Source organism: Heloderma suspectum, chromosome 7 (assembly GCF_057233095.1).
Source record: "Heloderma suspectum isolate Gila_16-S chromosome 7, 16-S_ref, whole genome shotgun sequence".
Lineage (NCBI taxonomy): Eukaryota > Metazoa > Chordata > Lepidosauria > Squamata > Helodermatidae > Heloderma > Heloderma suspectum.
In genome coordinates this window covers 69254614-69278302 of record NC_139464.1, presented here as the reverse complement: position 1 = coordinate 69278302, position 23689 = coordinate 69254614, and the positions used below count along the sequence as shown (strand labels likewise).

The following is a 23689-nucleotide window of genomic DNA, read 5'->3' as shown; positions in this document are numbered from 1 at the left end:
ACAAACTACAGGATGTGATGTCAGGTATGTAGGAGAAAGAGCACAAATTCAATAAAAATAAAAGTTTGAGTAGTTAGCCAGTATCCCTTGCCTGAAATTGTCTAACTTTCCTACCTTAAACACAGTTGTGGTAAGGGAAATGGTTTCAACACTTTATAAAAGGGTGTGTGCGCGCTGTGGTATTGCCTGAGCCAAGTATAGTGAGAGATGTGACTTACAACAGTTGAGTTGAGCAGCACTTTCATTCTTTAAGACTAAAGAGTTTCTCTCTGAAGCATTTTTCATAAATGCTTGCTGTTGCCTCTAAACAGACAAGCCAATTTTTGAATAAACTATTATAAATGCAGACAGCAACCTAAAAACAACTTGCTTTTTCTGAATGTGTTCTGAATTCTCCAAAATTGAATATAAATTGCGTGTATATGTAAACATTGTCTTTTATTGTAGACTGTACAGTTTGTTCAAGGAATATTTGTTGAAAAATACGATCCTACGATAGAAGACTCCTACAGAAAGGTATGTTAACTATTTTAAGCTGAAATATACATTTAACTGAACAGCATATTTGGTATTTTGCAAAACAATAGCCCACCATCTGAAGTTACTTTGTTAAGACAAACAAGAGATGTTGTCCCACAGCAGTAAAGGTTACCTCACCTGTTATGTTTTTTTTCTGTGGCCCCATGGCAAACCAGCCCAGCATGGAAAGGGAATGATACAGGCTTTTCTAGTCAGATGAGAATGGGTCCTTTTTTGAGGTGGCTTGAATCTTAGCCTAGCCTCCAGAATCCAAAAAGTACAAGTAGGACAGTGTGATGAGCTTCGGTCAGAAATGATGCAGGACTCTGTTTTGAACACTGAGCACTATTAACAACGCAACTATCCAAAAGTTACCAGCTTTCAAAGAATGCTCTCACTGTACCAAATCATGTATTAGCATGAAGCTAAGTGGATGCTGACAGGATTGGAGACAACAGGGAACCCCATGTTAGCTGCTCTGAGCTTTCCTAAAGGAAAAGTGGGGTAGAGTATAAATAAACATAAAAAGAAATAGTGTGTGGGCACACACAGAGAGAGCAAAATGTGCTAAAATCAGTCACACGGGTGGGGTGGGAGACTAATTAACAATCTTGTTATGCCAAGTGATAGTTGCCTTAAGCTCTAAAACATGCACATGTAACTGTTGCAAAGCACTATGTAATTTTGTGATAGTCACTGAATTCTATGGCAGTTACTGGATGAGTTGATGTGATATTGTAGAGTATTCATGGACTATCTCCTGAGAATAAAACTGCCAGCAGTAGAATGTTTGACATCTATTTCTGTAAAATGAAGGAAATTGTGAGTTTGGCTGAGGGGAAACCTCACAGGGAGCAAAGTGCGAAGAAGTTTCCAGAGTGATAGGAAAATGCAGAGGCATGGAGTCCAGAGGCAGTCTAAGTGAAGGAATGGGGCAGTGTGAGCAGTGGAATGAAAAATGGGAATTTGGGGAAATATAAAGACAAAACAAAGGCTGAGGAAAGGAGTTAATGAAAGGAGAGCGGAGGGGAATAACAGATTCTAAGAACAAGAGAGGCTGTATTCAATAGGGGGAGGAGATAACAGGGAGAGAGAGGAGTGCTGAAGAGGCATTGATGCTAGTCCAGAGTTGGGGACACCAGCCTTTGCTTTATTCTCATCAGCAATAATAAGCAAGGGGAGTACAGAGAGTGGTCCTGCTCAAGCCTTGCCTCTCTCAGGACCATTGACCACAGTCAGGCTGCAGTGGTGGACTTGGGCTCTAGTAGTAAAAATGGGTTTTGTCTTATTAGGAATTACTTTGAATAGTAACACGCACTATCTTTCCCACTGTTACCTTATTCTTCCTCTGCTTTTTCCTCCCAATTTAGTATTCAATTCTTGCTACACATAAACCCTAATCCAAGCAAAATTAACAAACTATTTTGCTATTTTATTATATAAACTCTTAAACTCTCTTTCAGCCTGCCAACTGCTTTGAATATGGTAAGGGACAAAACCTTGTGCATTGTGGGTATAAGTTGTAATAGCAAGCAATTGAGTATTTGAAGAATCATTATTTATACTTATGTGTAAATTTGCTTCTGTTCTTTTTACAGCAAGTTGAAGTAGATGCACAACAATGTATGCTTGAAATCTTAGACACAGCAGGAACGGTATGTACAATAAAGTAGGACAACTTTTACAAATAAAATGTGTTTACAGAGCAATAGATCGGGCTTCAAAACAAAGTAGTTTTTTGTCAGTTTTTCCTGACTGCAGTTAGCATGTCACTGTAGTTCTTCACTAAGCTACAAATAAACTACTGTTCTCCCTGTGCCCATTTGTCAGAAACATACAAGTAAAATTATTAGTAAGTAGATTGTCTAATTTAAATGAGAGAGGAGGAAATGAATGGATAGAGTTGTGTACTACAGAGAATTAGTTTTAAGAGTTTGAAAGGTAGACAAAGTTTTTAAGTGCTCACACAAGATCATACTGGCATCTTGCAGTTTGGTTGGTTCCAGTTTTAAAAGACTATATGGTCTACTTCAGCAGATACCTTAAAGCATGTAGTTAAGAGGCTTGCACACATAGAACAACTCTGTGCACTCAAACATGCACAAGATTCCATGCCCATGAGGAGAAACAGGGGGGTGATTTCTGGATCCACCATGTGTATTCTTAATCTAAATGTGACTGCACTATAATCTTGCAGAATTGCAGTTTTGTTTTTATAAATTTTTATTCCTACGATGAAATTTGCCTTTATCACTGCAGTGTTCACTGAGTTGACATTTTCAGTGAACTTTCCACCAGAGCCAGAAGATCTTTTCTAGGTAGTGTTAGCCAGTCGGTACAGACTCTATCACATATATGTGAAGACAGTGGCTTGTTAAGAATTTTTTGCTATGCAAAATTGATTGAGAACTGAGTAACCGTATTAATTTTATTCTATTAAACAAAACTAAAATTGTACCATGTTGATTTTATGGGCTCTATAAATACCTCAGAATTTTTTCCAGTAGCCAAAAGTAGTTTAGCTGAAAAAAAAATAATTGAAATGCACTTGGGGCGCAATCCTATGGCCACTAGTCAGCGGCTAGATGGCCATAGGATTGGTCGGTTCCCGGAAATCAGCTGTTCAGCCGTGAATGCAGGGTGGCTGAAGCATGGAGGGGACGATCTCCACCATGCTTCTCCTGCCCTACATTGGATAGGCAGTCGCCTCCGAGTTCATAGGTGGCCACCTATCCTGATAGGATTGCGCCCTTAAAGTGATTTAAATGTTATATTCAAAGCTTTACTTGGAAATTATTTTTGAATACTTGTAAGAAAAAAATCACATTTTCCTTACATTGTTTAGAGTTGAAGTGGGGGTAGGGATGAAGGCACTGAAAACTGACAACATACTAATTTTAACATGCCTAAAAAGCAGTGTATATAACTATATGTGGTTCCTAGGGATATCACCTGAAAAAGTTAATTACGACTTTGATTTTAGATTTGATTAGTATTGCATTCATTCTAATTCCAAAGTTGACTGGTATTGTATTCCTTCATTATCTTACTGAATCAATGCATTCTTAAAAACTGGAAATCTGTGGAAAAATAAAGCAGCAGAAAGTTTTACACCGCACATCACTGATGGAAGAAAGGATGTTTTGTTCCAATATGTGTTGCTCTGTGTTTACTTACTTTGTATCTCATTTACCATTTTGTTTCCTATTCCCCAAGTTTGAAGAAGGGTTGTTGCACAGTTATTTCTCATGTGCTGGAAGTTATGTGCAACATCTTGGTAAGCAAATTGCTAGACTGAGCTTTGTTAAGCTACACTTCAAAAGAACCAGTTCATGATTGTATGGAACAGAGCACTGACTGAAAAAAACAGGAACTGGAATAAAGATAGAAAAGTTAGCTTCTATCTATACATAATAATCATAGGATATATACTTGTACTTGTCAGGAAGTAACAAGGCTGGCTGTTTTGTTTCTATTCACATCTGCTCTGTGTATAAGCAGATAATGAGAAAAACACTGCCATCCTTGAGAGCCACTGTGTCATTAAATTCCATATTAAATTATCCACTTTTTATGTAAAACCAATTGTCAAAAAAGTCTTCACTTCTTTTCAGAACAGTTGTGTCCACTTACTTTTTATGCACTTACCAACTCTTAAAAAATGTGAAATACGTATAATTGAAGTATACGAGGATGAGGGGCATGACAGAATAAAAGTCAAATGACTGACTGAAGACTGTTCTCAAATTTTACTACAAATATCGCTGTTTTTAGTTCATGTCCATGTGGCTTGTGAAATGGATGTGATTTTCCATGTAAATTTAACTCGTGAGTCAATGTTCCCGGGTATTTCTGAAGAAACATTAATAGATACTTCTGTATGTCCACATCAGAGGCCAAGCCCATATTTGGAATATGAAATGGCAAGGAAAAAGTCAACTTGAGCTTTAAAAAAAGTTGCTTGTGTGACTAGTCCTCACACTTGGACAAGTCAGGCGGCTTTTGTTCTGAGTTGTCCATTTCTGTCTTTGTTACAGGAACAGTTTACAGCAATGAGAGACCTCTACATGAAAAATGGTCAAGGATTTGCTTTAGTATATTCCATCACAGCACAGTCCACATTTAATGATTTGCAGGATCTAAGAGAACAGATTCTTCGAGTCAAAGATACTGATGATGTAAGCAGGCTTCTACACATTTTGTGAAAGTAGCTAATGGAGATTCTTTATAAAAGTCACTTACTGTTCCTCTATAACCATCTGGTTCTCTTTTTGCAACACTGTGCAATGGGGGACATAATAAAATGTATGTATAGTAACTTACCTTGGGTAAAAATGGGCTCTTTGTAGTTTCTTTCTTGGATGAGGCCATTCAGAAAAAAGATACGTTGTTACTACTCATAACTGGTATAAATTGTAACTGAAGCAGCACAAATTCAGAAGCAAAGCTTTCAACAAGGAATAAGATAGAACCAAAAATATAAATAATATTCTTTAAGAAGTCCTTTTTAAAAGGACTATGGAAAATAAGTATATTGAAGCATGTCTAAGAAAACCAAATCAGGAATAACCATTATGGCTTGGATTGTAAGATAAGTTAAGGAAGTTCACAGAAGGGATGTTCCCCATCCCGTTCTCTCACCTGCACCTCCTGTTGGAGAGCCTCATGAATGGGGTAGGGTGCATGTGGCTGCAGGGTGAAAGGGAAGTCCCTTTCCATGAATTTAACGTAGTTTAGGATCCAAGCCTATATCTTTGGCTCTGTCAAGTGCACAGCTAGTTGAAAGGGATGTGGAAACTCTTCCTGTTCCTTCCCTGCCCCCCCCCCCCACTGGCTGGCTGCTGTGTACATCTCTTGATTAGTTGAGGGGGTAGAATACTGACCTGCACCCTCTTGCCCTATAGCACCAATGTTTCATGAAGCAGTGTTGTTCTTTGATGTTGCCAGAATCCTAGGGAAGAGTTCCCTATATCTTACTGGGGGTGGGTCCTTTAGTATTTAAAACTATGTCCTTCACCTGCCACCCATTCTGGTGTCTTGGATGTGAAGTATCAATTCTAACCATATTGTCATTGTTTTATCTTGTGCTGGGTGAAAATCACTATAGTTCTCCAAATCGAAGCCATTCTTTTATAGTGGCTTAATACTCAAATGATGATACTTTAAAATGACTTTAATGATTTCATGCATTTTAAATAATTTCCTTGTAATTACCACTTTTCTTGTTGGATACCTGTAAGTATTCAATTCACTTAAGTCTTCAAATGACGAACATAGCAGAAATGACTTTCTAACTCCTCACAAAAACAACCATTCAGGATACATATTAAATCTTTATGCATATACTTAATGTTTATCATCTTAGGTACCAATGATTCTGGTTGGCAACAAGTGTGATTTGGAAGATGAAAGAGTTGTGGGAAAGGAACAAGGACAGAACTTAGCAAGGCAATGGAATAACTGTGCATTCTTAGAGTCTTCTGCAAAATCAAAGATAAATGTTAATGAGGTAAAGACAAATACTTTTAATCTTTAATGTTTTTCATAGACAATAATCTACTTCATGCATAGGATGAAGTAAATGGTTGCATATGAAAATGCTTGCTAAACTACAGTAGTTGGTCTTGGTTACCATAGCAGTGTATTCTGCTGCTAAGGCTAAAACAGCTGTTCTTTTGAAGTCTGACTATATTAAAGATTAGAAATTAATATTTATTCCCCTTCTGGAAGTACTGCATAAAGAACAGGAATAGAATACATGATTGGGTGAGCATTTGTTGGCTTCTTTGTTTCAATGAAAATTGTGAAGATTTGTATGTGCGTAGTGATATGGGTAGTTCTATTAATTTCTAAATTATTAAAACAGTAATCTTGGGCCACAGTCAAGGAGCATGCACGTGACATTTGATTATGCATCAGAAGATTTCTGAGAGAATGACCTGGTTCGGATGTCACAATAAGCCAGTGTTCCAGTGAATCCTGGCTTATCAAAATTGAACAAGCTCGAGTCATAAACCTTAGTTTGTAGTTGGCTTATGCTTGGAGAGAGACAGGCCTGAATCATTGGTTCAGATGTCCCATTAAACAAACCACAGACAGAGGAGAAGCCAAATAGGAGCAATCAGGCAGTGTACACTAGCCTACTGCTCCATGCCAGTAAGCCAGGGTTCTCAGGAACCCTGACACTTATCATGACATCCAGATGACCAGCCCAATTTTTCTCTCAGAAGCCAGTTGTAGAAAAAACCTCCCTCCTCAATACTGTTTAAACTCCTTGGTTTTTTAAAAACAGTTTGGGAATTTGATGCAAGCACTCTTCAAAGAGAAAACATCACTTGCGTGCATGCAGTAATTTCCCCTTTTGGGAAAATGATTCACCAAATATTCATGCTGAAATGCATTAAAACCTTTAAATAAAAGTTTCCCTTAAAACTTGGTCATCTTTTGCAGCTTTATAGAAAAGATACACATTTATGTGGTTCACAGTGCAATCTTATGCATGTTTTCCTGGAAGCAAGTCTCACTGTGTTTTCAATGGGGCTTACTCCCTTGAAGGAGTTTTGGATTGCAACCTCAGTCTTGTGTGTTAGCCTCCTTGATGGAAATCAGTTTGTATGATTGGGAAGGCATTCATAAAAACGATTTGTACAAGAGGCTATGTCTGAAGAAACTAGGAAAATGTAGGAGTCATTTATTTCAAGAGTTAAAGAAGGCAGGATGGAAGCGCTACTAACACAAATCAAAGTTCCATTGTTTGAAACAATCAAATATGTGCAGTGGTACTTCAATTTTCATGTTTAAAAAGCTATGCAGTCTAAAAATGACTAAATTTGTTGAAAAACATTGAATATATGAAGCAAATTCTGTGTTTACAGATCTTTTATGACCTTGTGCGGCAAATTAACAGAAAAACTCCTGTGCCTGGAAAAGCACGCAAAAAGTCATCATGTCAGCTACTTTAATACATGTGTATACTGTAGCACTGAGCCAGGTAAGATTAAGAGTAAACCAAGTTCATGAAAGCCAGATCTAGTAGTGGTGTATTTTTAAACTACTAACCATTTGATTTTCTCAAATCTGTCATGGGTGAGGCACTGGACCCTCAGGAGCAGCTTTTCAGTGGCTGCAATGAGAAGAGGGAGACAGGAAAGTCCTGTTCTAAGAGCAGAACTCCACTTTTGGTAGGTGGGATTCAAGCCTCTCATTGGACTTCAGTAACTGGCTGAAAGCAAGAATATAAAATGAAAAATTCAAAAATAGGAAAATAAAAATTATAAAGGCTGAGAAACTTTGGCTTGGTAGATTATAAGTTATGCAATAAAAGGTAAAATCTGTTTTAGGATGCCTTAGCAGAAACTTTGCAGCCGTTACTCAAGAAATAAGTGACTAAGCATCAGCAAAAATACTCCTGCAATTCTGAGCAAATCATATATAAGCAAGTTGGAGAACATGTATAAAGGAAAGACTGTTTTGGCATCCCAATATGAGGAAATAGTCTTTATGTTAAGAGAAAATATAGCAGCAGCACTAATTTTAAAAAGCTTTGAAAAGGGGTGGTGACATCTCATCACCACCACAGTGGCTGGTTTGTGCAGATTGGTTTTGTTTTCAAATAGATGAGTTCATTCTTACTATTTCTGAAACCATGGATGGCCTTTGCACAATTCAGTACACAGTGTACTAGCATCAATCTAAATACCAGGTTTTCTTAAATTATAAGTAAACTTGCTTCATAAAAATTCAGCCCCTTGCTCTTTTAACCAATATGCCTGTTGCCACAAAACTCAGAACCATGTACCTCTATCATTTGTAGTCCTTGGTTTCTGTCCTTACACCTGTAGCTTCCATCTTTCAATTTGTACTATTTAGTTTTGTTCATCCTGTATGTCAGTTACCTCCCAATTCCATACCATCTTGTTCCTATTTTAATTTATTAATGTATTATTTCTTACATTTATATCCCACCTTTCATCCAAGGAGCCTAAGGCAGCTTACATGATCTTCCTCCTCACCATTTTATCCTCACAGTAGCCCTGGGAGGTAGGTTAAGCTGAGAGTCAGTGACTGTCCCAAAGTCACACAGTGAGCTTCATGGCCAAGTGGGGACTAGAACCTTGGTCTCTTGAGTCCAAGTCCAACATTCTAACCACTACACTACACTTGCTTTGTTGGCGTCTGTAAATAATTTTGATTTCACTATCTCTTTGGGTAAAGTTTTCACTTGTCAGCTGGAAGTAAAAAAAGATAAAGATGTGCATGGATTGTCTGCATATTTAAATCCACAATGTCTGTGGACTGCACAGAGCTGCTAGTTCAGATTTACTCTGGATCTGATCCTTATAATTTGAATCAAGTTTATTTGAAGACCACCATGTAACAAATAAGTTACACAACACATAAAATCAGAGGGCTGAGAATCCTAAAGCAGCCTACAACATAGTATATGAAACATCTTTTTATTTAAACACAAGGATTCTCCTTCATTGCTTAGATACCATCTAAGTGATAAATTCTGTTTTTCATTGTTCTAGGTCTGAAGAACTGTTGCTGACTACAACAGTGCCAGCATTCCAACTTTATTAAACCTACCAACATCTTAAATGGACTTTCCTGTGGTGGTACCCTTATGAAATGGATGACAGCTACTACATCAGTTTGCACATTCTAATCACTTTCCAGTGTCACGAGAGATTTTTACTTATAAATAATCTAAGTGTATGCAGCTGGTAAAACCAGAGCCTACATCCAGTATTACTGATAAGAGACATTGTTCATCCACCAATGTTGTACATGTATGAAAACTGTACTGTATACTGCAACAAACCCCATACTTCCTATTGGAGAGTACAATAATGTAAATCCTAAAAGCACCACTATTTTAGCGTAATAAAAGAAAGTCCAAAGAGCTCCTATATAGACTACTCCAGATAACTTTGCTTCATCGGTATTTGTAGCTTATTGTAACTTTTTTAAAAGAAATACAGGATCATCATTGTATTGTACAAAAGCGCTTTGATTAACACAACAGCTATATAGTTTTTTAATTTTAGGATAAAAAAAAACCTGTGGAGACAGTGATCTAGTCTTTAAAACGAGTCCTTTCAGTATAATGTCTGTCTAAAGACATTGCCTTTAATATCTGTTGGGAAGGAAATGTCCAGATTTTTCAACCTTTTATTGTATGTTTCCTTTTCCTTGTTTACATAGGGAACAATGTTTATAGTTGTGTGTACAGTGGGGGTCTACAACAAGAAGTGTATATTTTAAAACAATTTTTTAATGATTTAACAATTTTTTGTAAATCATTTTTGGGCTTCTGCAGCTGTAGATTCTCACTGTGAATTCCCTTGCTTGCTCATGCATAAGTGTATTTGCAATACCAAATATACAGGTTTAGTACTTTTGCCTGTTAGTGATTGTTTTACATGTGTAATGTTTTGGTTGAGATGTTAAATGGTGGACGAGTACTGTGGATGTGAATGTGGGAAGTAATTTTAATCATGTGTAATTGGTCCCAGGGCCTAAGTTGCAGTAATTACCTTTTGCCGATTTATTTAACAATGCCTTGTTGCTTTGTATGCAGTAACGTTTGGGTGTAAAGATTGCGTGTAAAATCCAACAGGGAGCCACAGTATTTAAATTGACCAACCTAATGTTACAACTGCTTTGAGGTGGCCAAATGTAAACTAAAAGCCTTAATTAAAAGTGGTGCAATTTTGTATGACTTAGCATCAGTAGTTCAATAAATTTGGATTGCCATGCAAGGGCTTGCATTACAACTACCTGTAAATGAATGTTTTGTGTAATGATCTCAGTAATAATGTGTAACTGTTCCTTGGACAAGTAAAATTTGGGACCACAAGGAACCATTATTTGTCCAACTTGTACAAGTTAGCCCAATTTTACCCATTATCATTGATAATCATGGCTGTGCTCTGAACCACTAATGTTCCAGCAACTTACTGGTGTCAATAGCAACTTTCCATGGTTGGGTGAGCCCCCACTGCAGAGTACCTATTTGAAGAAATGTAAATTCTTCAAATTTTGTCTTCTCATTGTGGGAAATGATAGAACATAATACCATTTCCCTTTTCCTTCTCTATCAGGTTTTTTAGGCCGAACAGCATTCCTGGAGTATTCAAAACCTAATGTTTACAAATACTTTAGCTTGAAAAGACATCAGCTGCCTAAATGGAGTAGTTAGCAGGCTGTTTATTTCTAGATCATTTGAACTTCTGTTATGCATTTTTAAAGAGAGCCTATGGAGTCTGCTTTTTCTATTGTATAGAATCAGGGTTGGAAGGAACCTAAGCCCTGCTGATGCAGCAAATGCCAGACTAATTGAGCCAGAAGCATTAAACATTAACAACTCATGAAGTAATGTGGGTCAGCTGAAATGTACAGGCAAAATGCCCCTTCCTAGATACTTACCATAATTCTCAAATGTGGATAATGCAATTTGCAGGTATGTGAGTGGCCCAACTACAAGTTCAGTCAATGTTTTATCTTGGCTACTGAAGGCCAATCACAATCTGGATCCACTATTTGCAGGATATGTCTATTTCAGAATTCTATCGCAACATTGGGATTTGTTTTTCTAATTCTGCCTCAATTGCTTGGCAAAATATCTAGTGATTAGCCTTCCATCTTGGGATAGAATTGTGAAGCAGATAGCACAGGCAGCAGGTTATTAATTGGGTGGTGATTTCTTGCATCTTGTCTAGTTTTGAGGACTGGATCTAAACAATATTAAAATAATTCTCATTGACAGAGTTGGATGATTTACTGGTGAAGCACTCTGCTCATTGATTTGCATAACTTGGGTGTGCTGAATTTATTGGTCGTCTGGACAGGCAGAGGATGTACCTTTGGTGAGAAAATCTCAGGAGAGAAATCACCCATGCCTTCATAACCTCAAGACTGGCTTAATGAAATGTGCAGTATGTGGGGCTGCCCTTAAAATGAACAGAGGCAATAGTTTGTCCAAAACATGTTTGGTTCACCATCTAACACCATACTTGTGCTCCAGAGCCAGCACTGGTTTTCTGTAGTCACCTGGGCACAAGTATCAGTATGTCACAGTTACCTAAATTGTTGTGACCTCTTCCTATAAAACAGGAGAGTATCCTTATATAGATTGTTCTCCCACTTGCTCCATTTTGCAGGATTATGCAAAACATCCTTGTGTACTCTGTTCTGGGTGGTAGAGAGCACTTTCTAGTTCTGGTCCTGTCCAAGGGAACAGGGCTCTGGTGGAGCTTTGCCAACTTTGAAGCAACTGGGTTTCTTCTCACCTTTTCTGGATTAAGTACATAGGGTGGGAAGGGAGTTGGCAGAGAAGTGGTTCAGCTACATTCAGATGGCGAGGTCAAATTGCCATGCATTAGTCTTGGCCCTGCAACTTGACTATTTCATTTTCCTTGGGAAATGGCCAAAGTATTTTCTAAGAGACCTTTCTATATATTATGAAGTATAATGCCAAACAATGGTGTATATCATACTCTTGATCACATGTCCCTGTATAATCCATTAGCTTTTGGATTTATGTCTTTTAAATATATTCACTGTAGAACAGTGCAAGCTGCAACATGTGAAGCAGCCCTGAGTGAGCATATATACCTATCGTAAGATTATGAAAATCTCATATGGGAAGCTTTACACGTATTTTTATTTCTAGCAAAAGAAACCCAGTTCTATTGGGGGGCCTTCAAATGTGCATTTTGTGGGAAACTCATGTAACACCTTAATTGTTTTAAAACTTTAAGTCTCAGACACTCAACGATCAAAAGAAAAAGCCATAGCCCCCTCTCCACCTCATTCCTCACTCTTTAGAGACTAAAATATCCAGGTAAGCACATACAACAGGTTCATTTTCAGACTCTTAATATAACCATAGTTTTGTATTCTGTTTATCCTAGTTCATAGGATTAAGTTCCAGGTAAGATAGCAATGGCCACCTGTCTTTTATAATGTACTTTGTCTCCTTTGCTAGCTTCTAAGTGGCTTGCTTATTCATGATTCAACATATGGAATCATATGGCAATGGTTCAACATATTTCCACTTGTGCTGTAGTTGAGGTCTACCACTCTCAGGACTATATCCAAATGAGTATTTTTACATTAAAAACCCTACTGGCAGAAGCAACCATCACTGTTTAGGGGAGCCTCACAAGATCAGAATTCCCACTGCTAAGCCAACCATCTAATGTTTCTACTTGCTGGGCAGTCTTTTCCATCCAGGTGAGAACTGGATTTGTGTGGAAAGGTACAAATCACAGGTGATCACCTCAGAACAGATTCTCAGAAATGACATCTAAAGCAGCAGTCTTGAAGAAGGTCTTCACGGTCTGCTTATAAGGCAGAATTGAAGGGCGAGGGCATAGGTTGATCAGAAGGGAGTTCCAAAGATTTGGAGCCACCACTAAGAAGGCTCTGTCTAGTACTGGCCAACTTTACTGATCATGAGGTTGAGAAATATCTAAGGTATCTTAGCACATGGGCACGATCACATGGGTGTAGCCAGTTTTTCAACTAATGGCTTTGGATGAGGTCATGGCCATTAGAGGTTAAGACCAGTACTTTCAATTGGGCCTGGAAACATACTAGTAGCCAATGCAGTGGCACAAGATTGGAGTTGTGTTCAGATTTTCTGGCACCTGTCAACATCCAGTGGTCACATTTTACACCAGCTAAAGTTTCTGGGTGGTCTTCAGAGGCAGCTCCGCATAAAATGCATTACAGCAGCCTATTTTGGAGGTAACCAGAGTATGGGTAATTGTGGCCAGGTCCAGAGGGCCACAGCAGGCTTGTCCAACTAGTGCATAGGCAATTGTTAATATAAATAGTAGTTTTAATGCAAACAATAGAAGTTGAATACAAGTCCTTTATTTAACTTGCCCATCCACATTCCTTGTGACAGAGAAACCTCTCACCACTTGCTCTCTTCACAACTCTTGCTCTGCAAGAGAACTGTTCCTTCTCACCCATGTCTTTTATAAAAGGTCAGCGTTTGGGAAGCTTAAACTGTAAATATTATTTCAATGCTAATAAAGGAAACAAACTTTTCCTTGACTACTTTTGTTCAGAAAGGCGTTTAGCTAGGGTTAGCAAGTCTAGTCATACTTTTAACAGTTGCACAGAATGGAGAATGCCACTGGTGGAAGGTTTTTCCAACAGCTGCAAGGAAGCAATGAGAAAAGCCACTAGTGCAGGAGTAGGCAACTCGTGGCCTTCTAGGTGTTCTAGCCTACAACTCCCATCAACCCTAGCCAGCATAGCCAACGGTGAAGAACGATGGGAGTTGTACGCCTGAACATCTGGAGGGCCACAGGTTGCTCACCCCTGCACTAATGAAATCCTCAGTTACGTACTTTGAAAGGTACGTAGCTAAGCCCTCCCACAGACAATACCGAGGCTGAGCCTCGACAGCTATGCTTGGAAGCCCTTTCCTCCTAACTCCAGACTTACAGAGATGGTTGTAGTTACTCAGATCTACTTATTTGGGTTCCGCGCAAGGGAGTTCACGCTGACACAGATAAAGTCCGTCTCCCCCTTGGTAGATTGAAAAATACAATGCTGCAACCTGCGGACACTCAACGTTTTTAAAACACCCGAAATTATAATCCGCCGTTTCGTGGCTTTTGCTGGGCTCCTGAGGCGCCAACTGCGCGCTCCCAGATCGAACAGAGGCGTCTCCTTCCCCGTCCGTTACTGCGACAGGAAGCTTTTCACCACGGCCCCTGCCACTGTTGAGAGACCGAGACTTGCTCCTCCTCGGTTGTAGGTGGCGCCCCACCTGCCTGCCAGCCCTTCCGTAGTTGCCATTCCGCGAAGAGGAGCCTTCTCTCGTCCAGACAAGAGAGATCTGCAGAGCTCTTTTCTGACCTCTATGTCAGGGATGGGCAGTTTCTGGCCTCCGGACACCTCGGCCTACAACTCCCACCAGCACAGCCAACGGCGAGGGATGATGGGAGTCGTAGGCCAAACGATCTAGAGGGCCACAAGTTGCGCACCTCTGCTGAAGGCGGAGTGCGAGGCTTCCCACGCATGTGGGTCTGTATAGCCTCCTTGCCCAGAGACTTGCGGTCTTCGCCTCAAGGGATCTCCTCTTCCTCTTTTACAGACGCTGATGCGAGCAACCTCTCGTCGACTTTTTCCCTTCACGCCTGGCTCTCGGGTTCACCTCCGGGTGACGTGACGCGCTTCCGGAGAGCGCGAAGCCTCGAGCAACAACCGGGAGGAGGGTGGGGAGTGAGCCGGAGCGGCCGGCCCTGCCACCGGCTTCTAACGCGGAGATGGACAGGTGAGCGCCTTTGGGAAGTGCCCCGCACGCGAGTGAGGCGGCCTAGAGGAGGAGAAGGGGGGGCCGCTCACAGTCTCGGTTTCTATGGAAAATGGGGGCGGGTTCGCCTTGCTTCAGCGTCGTCGGTGCTCCCGGGCGCTTGGCTGAGGAGAGCGGAGCCCCGAGCCACCCCGCCGCCTCTCGCGTCTCGCCTGGAACGAGCCTGGGCAGATTAGCTGGTGAGATGGGAAAAGCCTTTCACACGGTCCCGCGCCAGTTCGTGCAGCCGGCCCAATCCATTTTTCTGCATGAGGTGGAGCAGCGAATGGCGCCCACCCCCGCCGTCCTCCCCAAGCCAACGTGCGCAGTGTCTAAGCCAGCCTTCCCCAACTTGGTGCCCTCCAGATGTGTGGGGCTGCAACTCTCAGTATCCCCCAGTCAGGCTGAGGAAGGCTGGTTTAAGGCCACCCAAGTTATTTGGCATCTGAGGCCAACAGCCCCACAAATGCCCTTTTGCCCCCCTTGCCACTAAAAAATAAATAAATACATTCAGCAGTGCTACAGAGCAATTTGATTTTTTCATTCATTTCCTCTGTTCTCTTCCAGAAATGATTTTCAAAATATGCCTTCCCCACAGGAAATGACTCGGCCAGTTTGGAAGCGGAGTTCCCAAAAAAAAGTTTCTAGTATCCTTTTCTGTATGCCTTGGGCTCTTATTTAAGAGTATACTCAGGTAGTTTTGGCTCCTTCCTCTGGTCCCACCCCCAAGAGTATACTGGGAACCTGGGGGGAGGGCAGAGCATACTTGCTATAACAAGGGGATTCGTAATTGAGAGGGGGTGGTATGCTAAGTGCTGCTCCCACCCCATGTCCTCACCAGTGGGGTAAAGCACTGAGTGGGAGAAGGAGCAGGGTGGAGAAGCCCCATCAGGGAGATGTGCCGTGGGCAAAGCAGAGGGACTTCACCCGCATTACATCTTCCCCTACTGGGGAGGACACAGTATGGGCAAAGCGGCCCTGAATGGGGAGCGATGCAGTCGGGGAGTGTGGCCATGCCCCTGATATTATCTAGCTCATGGAGGGCTGGGTGTGGAGTCATTCCCCCCCATCCCATCCGGAATCAGTGCCCCTGTTTTAGATAAATTTATATTACTTGGGGAAGAGGATAGTGCAATCCTGTGCATGTTTAATCAGCAGTAAGATCCATTGGCGTCTATGGGCTGATTTCCCCCTGAAACAAATACCTTCATAAAAGGGGTTTTCCTCAGGACTACAGCAGGGGAAGAAAGGTTAAGTTTCACCTCTGTGTCTGCTCTGACCCAGTTAATTATCAGTCCTCCCCCACTCCACCCTTTGCAATTTCCATTTAAAAAAAACCCTGCATGTATGTCACTTCACATAAGGGCAAAGTAAGTAGTTTAGCAATAGGCTTTTGGAAAAGGTGGGTTTGAGGAAGGATTTGAAGGAAGAGAGGAACAGAAAGAGAGATGGTGCCACATTCGCGGTCTGTTTATCAAATTTGTTCTTTAAGTTGGCCAGAGATATCTACAAACTGAGACAGAACTTTGAAACCTATTTTCTTAGCTTGCTCCCTTTTCTTAGTCCTTGCTTCCCTGGATGACAGTTTAAGTGGCATGACAGCGAGAGGACTAATGGTTCCAAGGACTCCAGGACTGCTTCCTCGACCTTGTAAGGTCCTTTATACTTAATGCCTTGTTTTATGTATGCTTTAAATTATTGTATTGAAGAATGTTATTAATATTCAAAATGTTTGCATCCAGTATTCTTTTTTTTCAACATTGTTCAGTCAAAATTAATTAAGATAGCATCTTTTAAGGGTAAAGTTTTGAGCACAAGGAAACAGTTACTCACTGCTCTTTCTGCTGTGCTTAATAAATGTATTAGTCTTAGTAGGGAAACTACTAACACGTTTCATGGCCTGCTCTTTTTCCTCTTCAAAAAAAGTGGGGTTTTTTTTTCAGTTACTCCACAGAGTCGGAGTTCCACAAAGCAATCAAATATGTCTACTATCTTGAGCACAGGAGGAAAATCTCCTTATCTTCTGCATACTCCCGGGCACCTTGGAAATGTGTCTATGGTAAGAACATACAAAATAGGAATGGGGAGCATGTAGTGTAGGACACCTAACTTCACCCACTTCAAAGGATGGTTATGCAATATTAAGAGTGCAGTCCTATGTATGTTTACTCAGAAGTACGTCCCACTGTATTTAGTGGGGTATGCTCCCAGGTAAGTGTACGTAAGACTGCAGACTAAGTTTCTTTTTCTATTTTTCCTTCCTAAAGTGAGTTTTATAAACCTCATGTCTATGGAGACACATGTGAAGGTGTAACTGTACATTTCTAGAAAATAAACAATAGTACAAGTGGGACCTGCAATAAAGTGTTGCAGTATAGCCTTCCTCCTAACAAGAGTTCTCCTTTTCAGGATTCCAGGCAGCCATTCTCACCAAGCAGGGCATTCCACTCCCCAATTTTCTTTTCCAACTGGTATGCAACATTCTATACCTACTGAGTGTGCAAAGTCCTCATTGGACTGTTTTGGGGGGTTCCTATTTAAGTGTTTTTTAATATATATATTTTTGTACTTCTGCAAATCTTGGGGTTACTCCAAGCATGCTGATACCTCTCTCTGGTTCTCAGTGGCCCTGCTTTGGCTACATAATCATTAGCACTCACCTCTTGAGTTTGCTATTAGAAAGAGTGAGCAACCCAAATTAGTTACTTTTTAGTTTTTATGAAACCAAATATCCAAAGCTTTTTAGGGCTCCTCTGATTTTAATTGTTCCTCGTTTTAAGACCGCAGTCTCGAAATAAGAATATTGTGTAGTATTCATAAACCCATTATTTGGTCAGTAGCTAGAGGAACAAGAATTACCACTGTAGTTGCTATAGTTTTCATTAAAGTATGCCCTCTGGAAACTAAGGAGACTGAAAATGCTCCCCTATTATGTGATTATGACATCGATGGTTTGTTGCTGTAGCTATTGCTAAGTAAAGCTACTGCTATTGAACTAGACCATCACAGTCTCCCCTGCTGCCAAGTCTTGTCAGGCCTTTAAGGTAAGAAGATTTCAGTCTTTGGGCAGATGGAAGATGGGGGTTCTGTATCTCTCTACTGCTACTGAAGCTGGGTTCTTGCTCACTTTCTTGATTTGCTGTCATTTACAACATTCTGTAAAATTTTGCCTTGACACAGCAAGCCTTTAAAGGTAATATGCAACTTGTGTTTAACACCCCTCCCTCAAAAAAAAAGTTGGTCTTGAGTTTCTTGCTACTAAAAAAGGAATTCTTTCAGCTGCATTTTACTGTGTTATATTTTAAATATTGCATTGTATTTTATTCTCAGTTCTGAGAGCTGCCCAGATAACATATTTTGATGGGTGGCTGTATAAATATGGTAAATGCATAATATGTAGTATTTAGGTGGGTAGAAGATCCTGGGCATGGACGAACTCTTTCTCCCTCCAGCAACCCCCACACCCATTGTTAGGGATGCTAGAAATGTATGGGATGAGTGTGTGCTGGTGGGGTGTGAAAACCAGGAGAGAGCATCTAGAGGGAGAGAGATGGCTGGTTTTGAGCAAAAGGAGAGAATAGTCTGTAGGGAAGACTATTGTGGCATCTTCCCACGCCTGCTGCCAGGGTGGCCAGGGTGGGGGCCATTAGGATCTGAGGCTTAATGAGCTTCCCAGAGAGGTTCACCTGGCGCCCACCGTGTGCTTTTTTCAGCTCCAGATGAAGACCTTTTTATGCTCCCAGGCATTTTAGTTTTTTAATTGGTTTTATATCTGGTATTGTACTTTAAATATTTGCACTGCTGCTAGCTTCTGTTTGGTTATTTTTACTTTTATATTGTAGTTTAAAACCTTTAGAGTTACTGTATTTTATTGTCTTGTATTTTATAGTTTTAATAATTGTGAACCACCCAGAGAGCTTCAGCTATTGGATGGTATAAAAATGTAATAAATACATAAACTTCCATTGACATAATTACCCATGCTGCAGCACAGGTTGGCATGTTGTCGGAATGTGGCACAGCTGGCTTCGTACCCACCCTACAACCTCTAGTGCACATCGTGGGATATAGGGTGGGTATGAAGCCGCTGTGCTAGGTTTGGACAACGCGCCAACCCACGCTGCAGTACAGGTAATTATGTAGATGGTGCTTGTGCACATGGCACACGTGGGGATGGGGGGAGAAGCCACGATGGCTGCTTCTCCCTAAGCAATCATCTGAACCCAGTCTCTGTGTGGATGTGTAGGAAGGGGGATAATTGTTAATTGCCCTTGGTGCAGAAGGAATCCCCCTGGGTTGGGGGCCAGGACGTGCGATCAGAGGAGATGACTCATTCCTCTTTAGAAGAAAAATCAGAACCAAAGTTCAGTCATCCCCTCCCCAGTCTGTCTAGTAGCTCTTTTAGATTCTAACTGAACTGCCCAAAGTTGAAGGCAAGATCCCTGAGGCTGAGCCAGCAAGTGAAAGGAGCTTCAATCCATCCACTGTCTCCCTCTCCCCATAGGCAGCCTCTCTTCTCTTATTCAATCTCCTGACCGCCCCACCCTCAATCTAGGGAGATTCATTCTGTAACAAGAGAGGCTTTGTTCCTATAACAAATAGAGCAAAGGAGGAAGACACCTAAAACACACCTTCCATGTCTCTTTCAAATCCAGCAATCCCTCCCCACTTGAGGGTCTCTCCTGCCTTTTGCTTCTCATGGCTCACCTTCCTCCTAGGCATTCCTAGGGTTCTTAAGGATATAAGGGAAATTAAGAGAGTTCTTCCACATCCCTCACTTTCTAGCCACCTAAGACTGTAGTCCTTTCGTCCTGAAAGGCAGCCCTCAAATGACAGCCAGACACACTTGTGAGATACCTCCTCAATAGCAGTAGCCCCAGCACCTGAAGGAACAGACGAGTGATGTCATAATAATGACCATTAATGTCATAATAGTGAAGTGTTATAGGCTCCCTGAAACTTCCAGGCTTGCAGTTTTTAGCCAAAGTACACATACATGAAAATTATAATAACTACAACAATTATTCTTACTTCTCTTGCTATAACTAAGTAATTGATGACTGACATTTCAATCTGAGTTTTAGAGGAAAATTCCTGTTCCTACTCCATGATCTCTGTCTTACATTGGGCTGCCTTTAGAGAGCAAATTCACTTCGTTTTACTAGAATTGCTTTGTTCCCAAACGGAAAAGAAAATATATAATACACAATCGTAATGTAAGACCACTGATATGCAATGCAGTGCTATTAGTCAGTTTTTATTCTTTGCATCATGTGTGTTTTAGTTAGATGACAGTGACTGGACAACTGCACTCACACCTCCACATTCAGTAATGTTCACAAATTTAGAATACAGTGCAGCAGAAGATGTCACTAAGAGTTCAGTTCTACTGAATGAGGATGATCCTGGGGAAGCAGGTGAGAGATCACTTTTTATCTCTGTGCTTTCTTTACATATCTATTGACACAGCATTGGTACTCTAGCGGGGAGAAGGGTTAATGCGTAGTTTGTGGGTTTAATGCATAGTGGAACGTGCTGTAGGGCAGGGAGCTAGATTAGATTTTCTTCCTCCTATCGAACTTGTGTCATAATCATAGTAAAATAATTACTTTGAGGGAAGTCATAAAGAAGTCTAATGCTAAATGTGTCCTATATAAAATAAATACACTTTAGGAAATCAGGCAAACTGCATTGGACATTTCTACAGGCTTCGGGGTTTTGTGTTTTTGTATATCTTGGGTATGTTTTTTTGCTTTATGACTTCAGAATTGCGGTGCTGAGAATTCAATTACTACGTAGCAACATTTCTTTCTCATACATGTAGACTTGTGACTTTTTTTCCTATAATGCATGCTTGGGTTATGTCAGTATCATCCTATAGCGACACGCATTTTACTGTTCTAAAGAACATCTGCAAAAGATATTTTATTATAAAATGTGCTTTGAAGCATGGCACTTACTGTGTGCTGTTGTAAAAAGTCTAATTTAAAAGTGAACATGTATCAAGCTAAATCATTTGAAGGCAGGCCATTCTAATGAGCCCTTTTTTCTTCTGGGATTCTAGCTACTAGGAGCATGTACTCTGATTTTCTGCATTCCCTGTTAAAGCACACTTCAACTACCATCTTTGAACTTATAGAGGAGTATGAAGATACTTGCAATAACCAGGTATGTTCAGTTATATTCTTTTACTCATTCATTCCTGGCTTAATCAAAATAATTTCCCTTTATTGAATAAAGGTAGAACTTTTGTAGTGAATGTGGCATCCAATAAATGCTGCAGTATATATATGCAGTATATACGGTAGTGCAAGGCTTAGTACTAGAGAGCTACCAGACTGATTGTGCTCATTTTTATTTCAAACTGAAGCTTGAGCAGTGCAGATGTGCAGAAATTTTTGAAACTTCGAAAAAGCTCAAGGTTTGGCAGCTCAGAGAGGGAGAGAGATGAGGCAAAGAGGAGGTTAATGTATATGCCCCACACTGTGCATGTAATGTAACATGTGACACAGTGTGTCTATGTACGTGTAATAATGCTTACTCCTGTGAGCTGTTAGACTGCTGGGCCAATGAAAGGACAGGTACAGAATTTTGGGAAAGGGGCTGAATTAAAGTCAGTTGGTGATAATTAGAGGACGAGGAGGAGGAAGAGAAGCTGAGGAGAAAGAGCTGAAAGGACACCAGAGGGAGAAGAGAGAGAAAAATCTTACATCATGTGTTTTTGACCTCAAACTTCAAGAAACAGTAAACGAGTTTTTTAAAAAACATCTTTTTTGGTTTTCACCTTTGCCAGTTTATTTGTAGTACATCTATTTTAAAAGTGTAAAGTTGTTCCATTTGAGAGGGAAACAGGCATACTTATTTTTATACAATCATTCTCAGACAACTAGCCCCTATGATGACGAAGGATTTACGCTAGTAATTAAAATAAAGGTGTTTATTTTTTTTAAAAAAATCAGGTAAACATTCTTCAAAAAATAGTGTACCGAGCAACTCCTGGACAGCAGAAGTTTTCAAAAACTGCCAGTGTGTTGTGGCTTCTCAAGCAAGAGATGGTAACCTGGAGATTATTGTCCTCAATTTACAGGTAACTCCTGAAAGGGTGTTTGATTCCTTTTTCAGCTCATTAATTTACTGTATTATGTTTTGTTAGATTGTAGACCTGGGCACTGAAAGAAGAATAAATATATATTGCTTGCATAAATCACATACAGTATATATTATGAAACATACTTTATAAAATAGTACTGAATAAATTAATGTGAAATAGTAAGAAAACAGAAATAGACATTTCCTAATGAGGTGAATGGCTTCTCCCAAGTTGGTTTGTCTATTCATTTTTATCCTATTCCGTCTTGGGGTGTTGGGTAATGTTTCCACTATAAAATACTATGCAATAAAATTAATACCAGTCACTGAAAGGTAACATTTTTTATATTGCCTTTTATGTCCCCTGTTGCTCCAGGGGTCTTTGGTGGGGAGTGCACTTCTTGACCCACACGCCCCCCAGCCATTTTTCACTCCCTATGTAAGCGTATGGAGCAATTCCTCAGTCTTGTATAGGGAGCGAAAAAGCCGCCCTGCTTAAAGCCAGCTTGAAGGAGAGTCGAAGTTCACCCTCAGCCAAGGACTCTGCTTCCCCAGCTTGAGCAAAAATAGCTTGGCGGATGCCTTAACCTGGGCTTGTGGATATAATGGCACCCACGGGCACTGTTTTGGAGACCCTTGTGCTTGGAAGACACACACGAACTAGTACTGGATGTGGTTGTTGAATGAATGTTGTAATGTCACTTGTATGATGCATTGTCAAAGATAACATTTGAAAATATAAAGGCATGATCCACCTGTACTCTTGAAAGACCTTAGCAGAACTTGTAGCATAAATAACTTGAAAGACATGAAGGAGGAGACCTGTATGGGGATTTGGGAGATGCACACAGGTTTCGCAATTTCGCTAACGTCATATATGTATGGGTGGGGGCAAGGGGATACCAGGCCATCAGGATCTGTGCATGAGCACTGTACCCATAGTGAAAGTGAATCATGCCATAAACACAGTGGATTTCCCAGAAAATTTTGCATTAGAAAATTTTCTGGAAAACTTCCTAGTGTAAATTAGATTGATTTGCATAGGGTCGTTAGTTTTCAGTTCATGTCAGAAAATGTTCTGATGTCCTACAAGATCTAATTTAGAATGTTTATTTTACTTGTATTTAATAAAGCTAAAATAAAGTACCCCATGTTAATTTTTTGTCCCACACGTATTTGACCTGAAATATTTGAGGGGGAAAATTAAAGCACACAAGGTGATTTAAATGTTAAATTATGTAGAATTTTTACTTGGAATATTTATAAAATATGATTAACACAGTCATTGTAGGCTAAACAAGCCATGGTACAATTTGCATAATCACCCACCCTGCTGGCTTGTCATGTCATCCAAACCCGGGTGGCTTGTTTAAGGGGAATCCAACACTCAACTCATAGGCTGTTGTTGGGTTATTTGAGGATTGTTTCCCCCTCAAACAAGTCATGCCACCTGGGTTCAGATGACACAACAAGGCACAGTGGGGTGGGTGATTATGCAAATCGTGCCCAACAAATGCCACAGCTTAATCAAGCCACTGTGGCTTGTTTAGCCTATCATAATTGTGCAAACCAAGTCAGTAGCACAAACTTCCCTTACATTGTTTAAATTTAAGAGAAACTCAAAGGTACTGAAAACTTACACACAAATTCATTTTAACAATCCAAAGAAGTGTGCATCATTATATGTTGACAACCGCTTGTCTATTTCAGCAGAGTTAAACTCTCTTCTACTAAGGTTGTTGGGGCACCTTCAGTTTTTCT

General features: G+C 40.3%; 2 protein-coding genes across 15 annotated transcripts in view; both read left to right on the top strand.

The window, feature by feature from the left end:
* The window catches only part of RAP1B (RAP1B, member of RAS oncogene family), a 63969-nt gene extending 52682 nt beyond the window's left edge, over positions 1–11287 (top strand). For 8 of the 9 annotated variants that reach the window (XM_084810549.1, XM_084810542.1, XM_084810543.1 and 5 more), the window contains 6 exons: positions 448–516; positions 2118–2174; positions 4557–4697; positions 5885–6028; positions 7395–7510; positions 9051–11287. In XM_084810549.1, the coding sequence (XP_084666675.1) occupies positions 448–516; positions 2118–2174; positions 4557–4697; positions 5885–6028; positions 7395–7481 (498 nt within the window). In that variant the 3' untranslated portion in view covers positions 7482–7510; positions 9051–11287. Of the gene's footprint in view, positions 1–447; positions 517–2117; positions 2175–4556; positions 4698–5884; positions 6029–7394; positions 7701–9050 lie in introns of all 9 variants that reach the window. The other variant, XR_014784405.1, reaches the window with a different exon arrangement.
* A 3432-nt stretch (positions 11288–14719) lies between these two features.
* NUP107 (nucleoporin 107) overlaps positions 14720–23689 on the top strand; it is a 34606-nt gene continuing 25636 nt past the window's right edge. For 2 of the 6 annotated variants that reach the window (XR_014784402.1, XM_084810536.1), the window contains exons 1-7: positions 14720–14821; positions 15407–15486; positions 16403–16489; positions 16783–16898; positions 20124–20256; positions 20904–21007; positions 21799–21926. Coding sequence is in view for 5 of the 6 variants with exons in the window: in XM_084810536.1 (XP_084666662.1) it covers positions 14814–14821; positions 15407–15486; positions 16403–16489; positions 16783–16898; positions 20124–20256; positions 20904–21007; positions 21799–21926 (656 nt within the window). In the remaining variant the exon portion in view is untranslated. Of the gene's footprint in view, positions 14822–15406; positions 15487–16402; positions 16490–16782; positions 16899–17248; positions 17311–20123; positions 20257–20903; positions 21008–21798; positions 21927–23689 lie in introns of all 6 variants that reach the window. The other 4 variants (XM_084810539.1, XM_084810538.1, XM_084810537.1 and 1 more) reach the window with 4 other exon arrangements.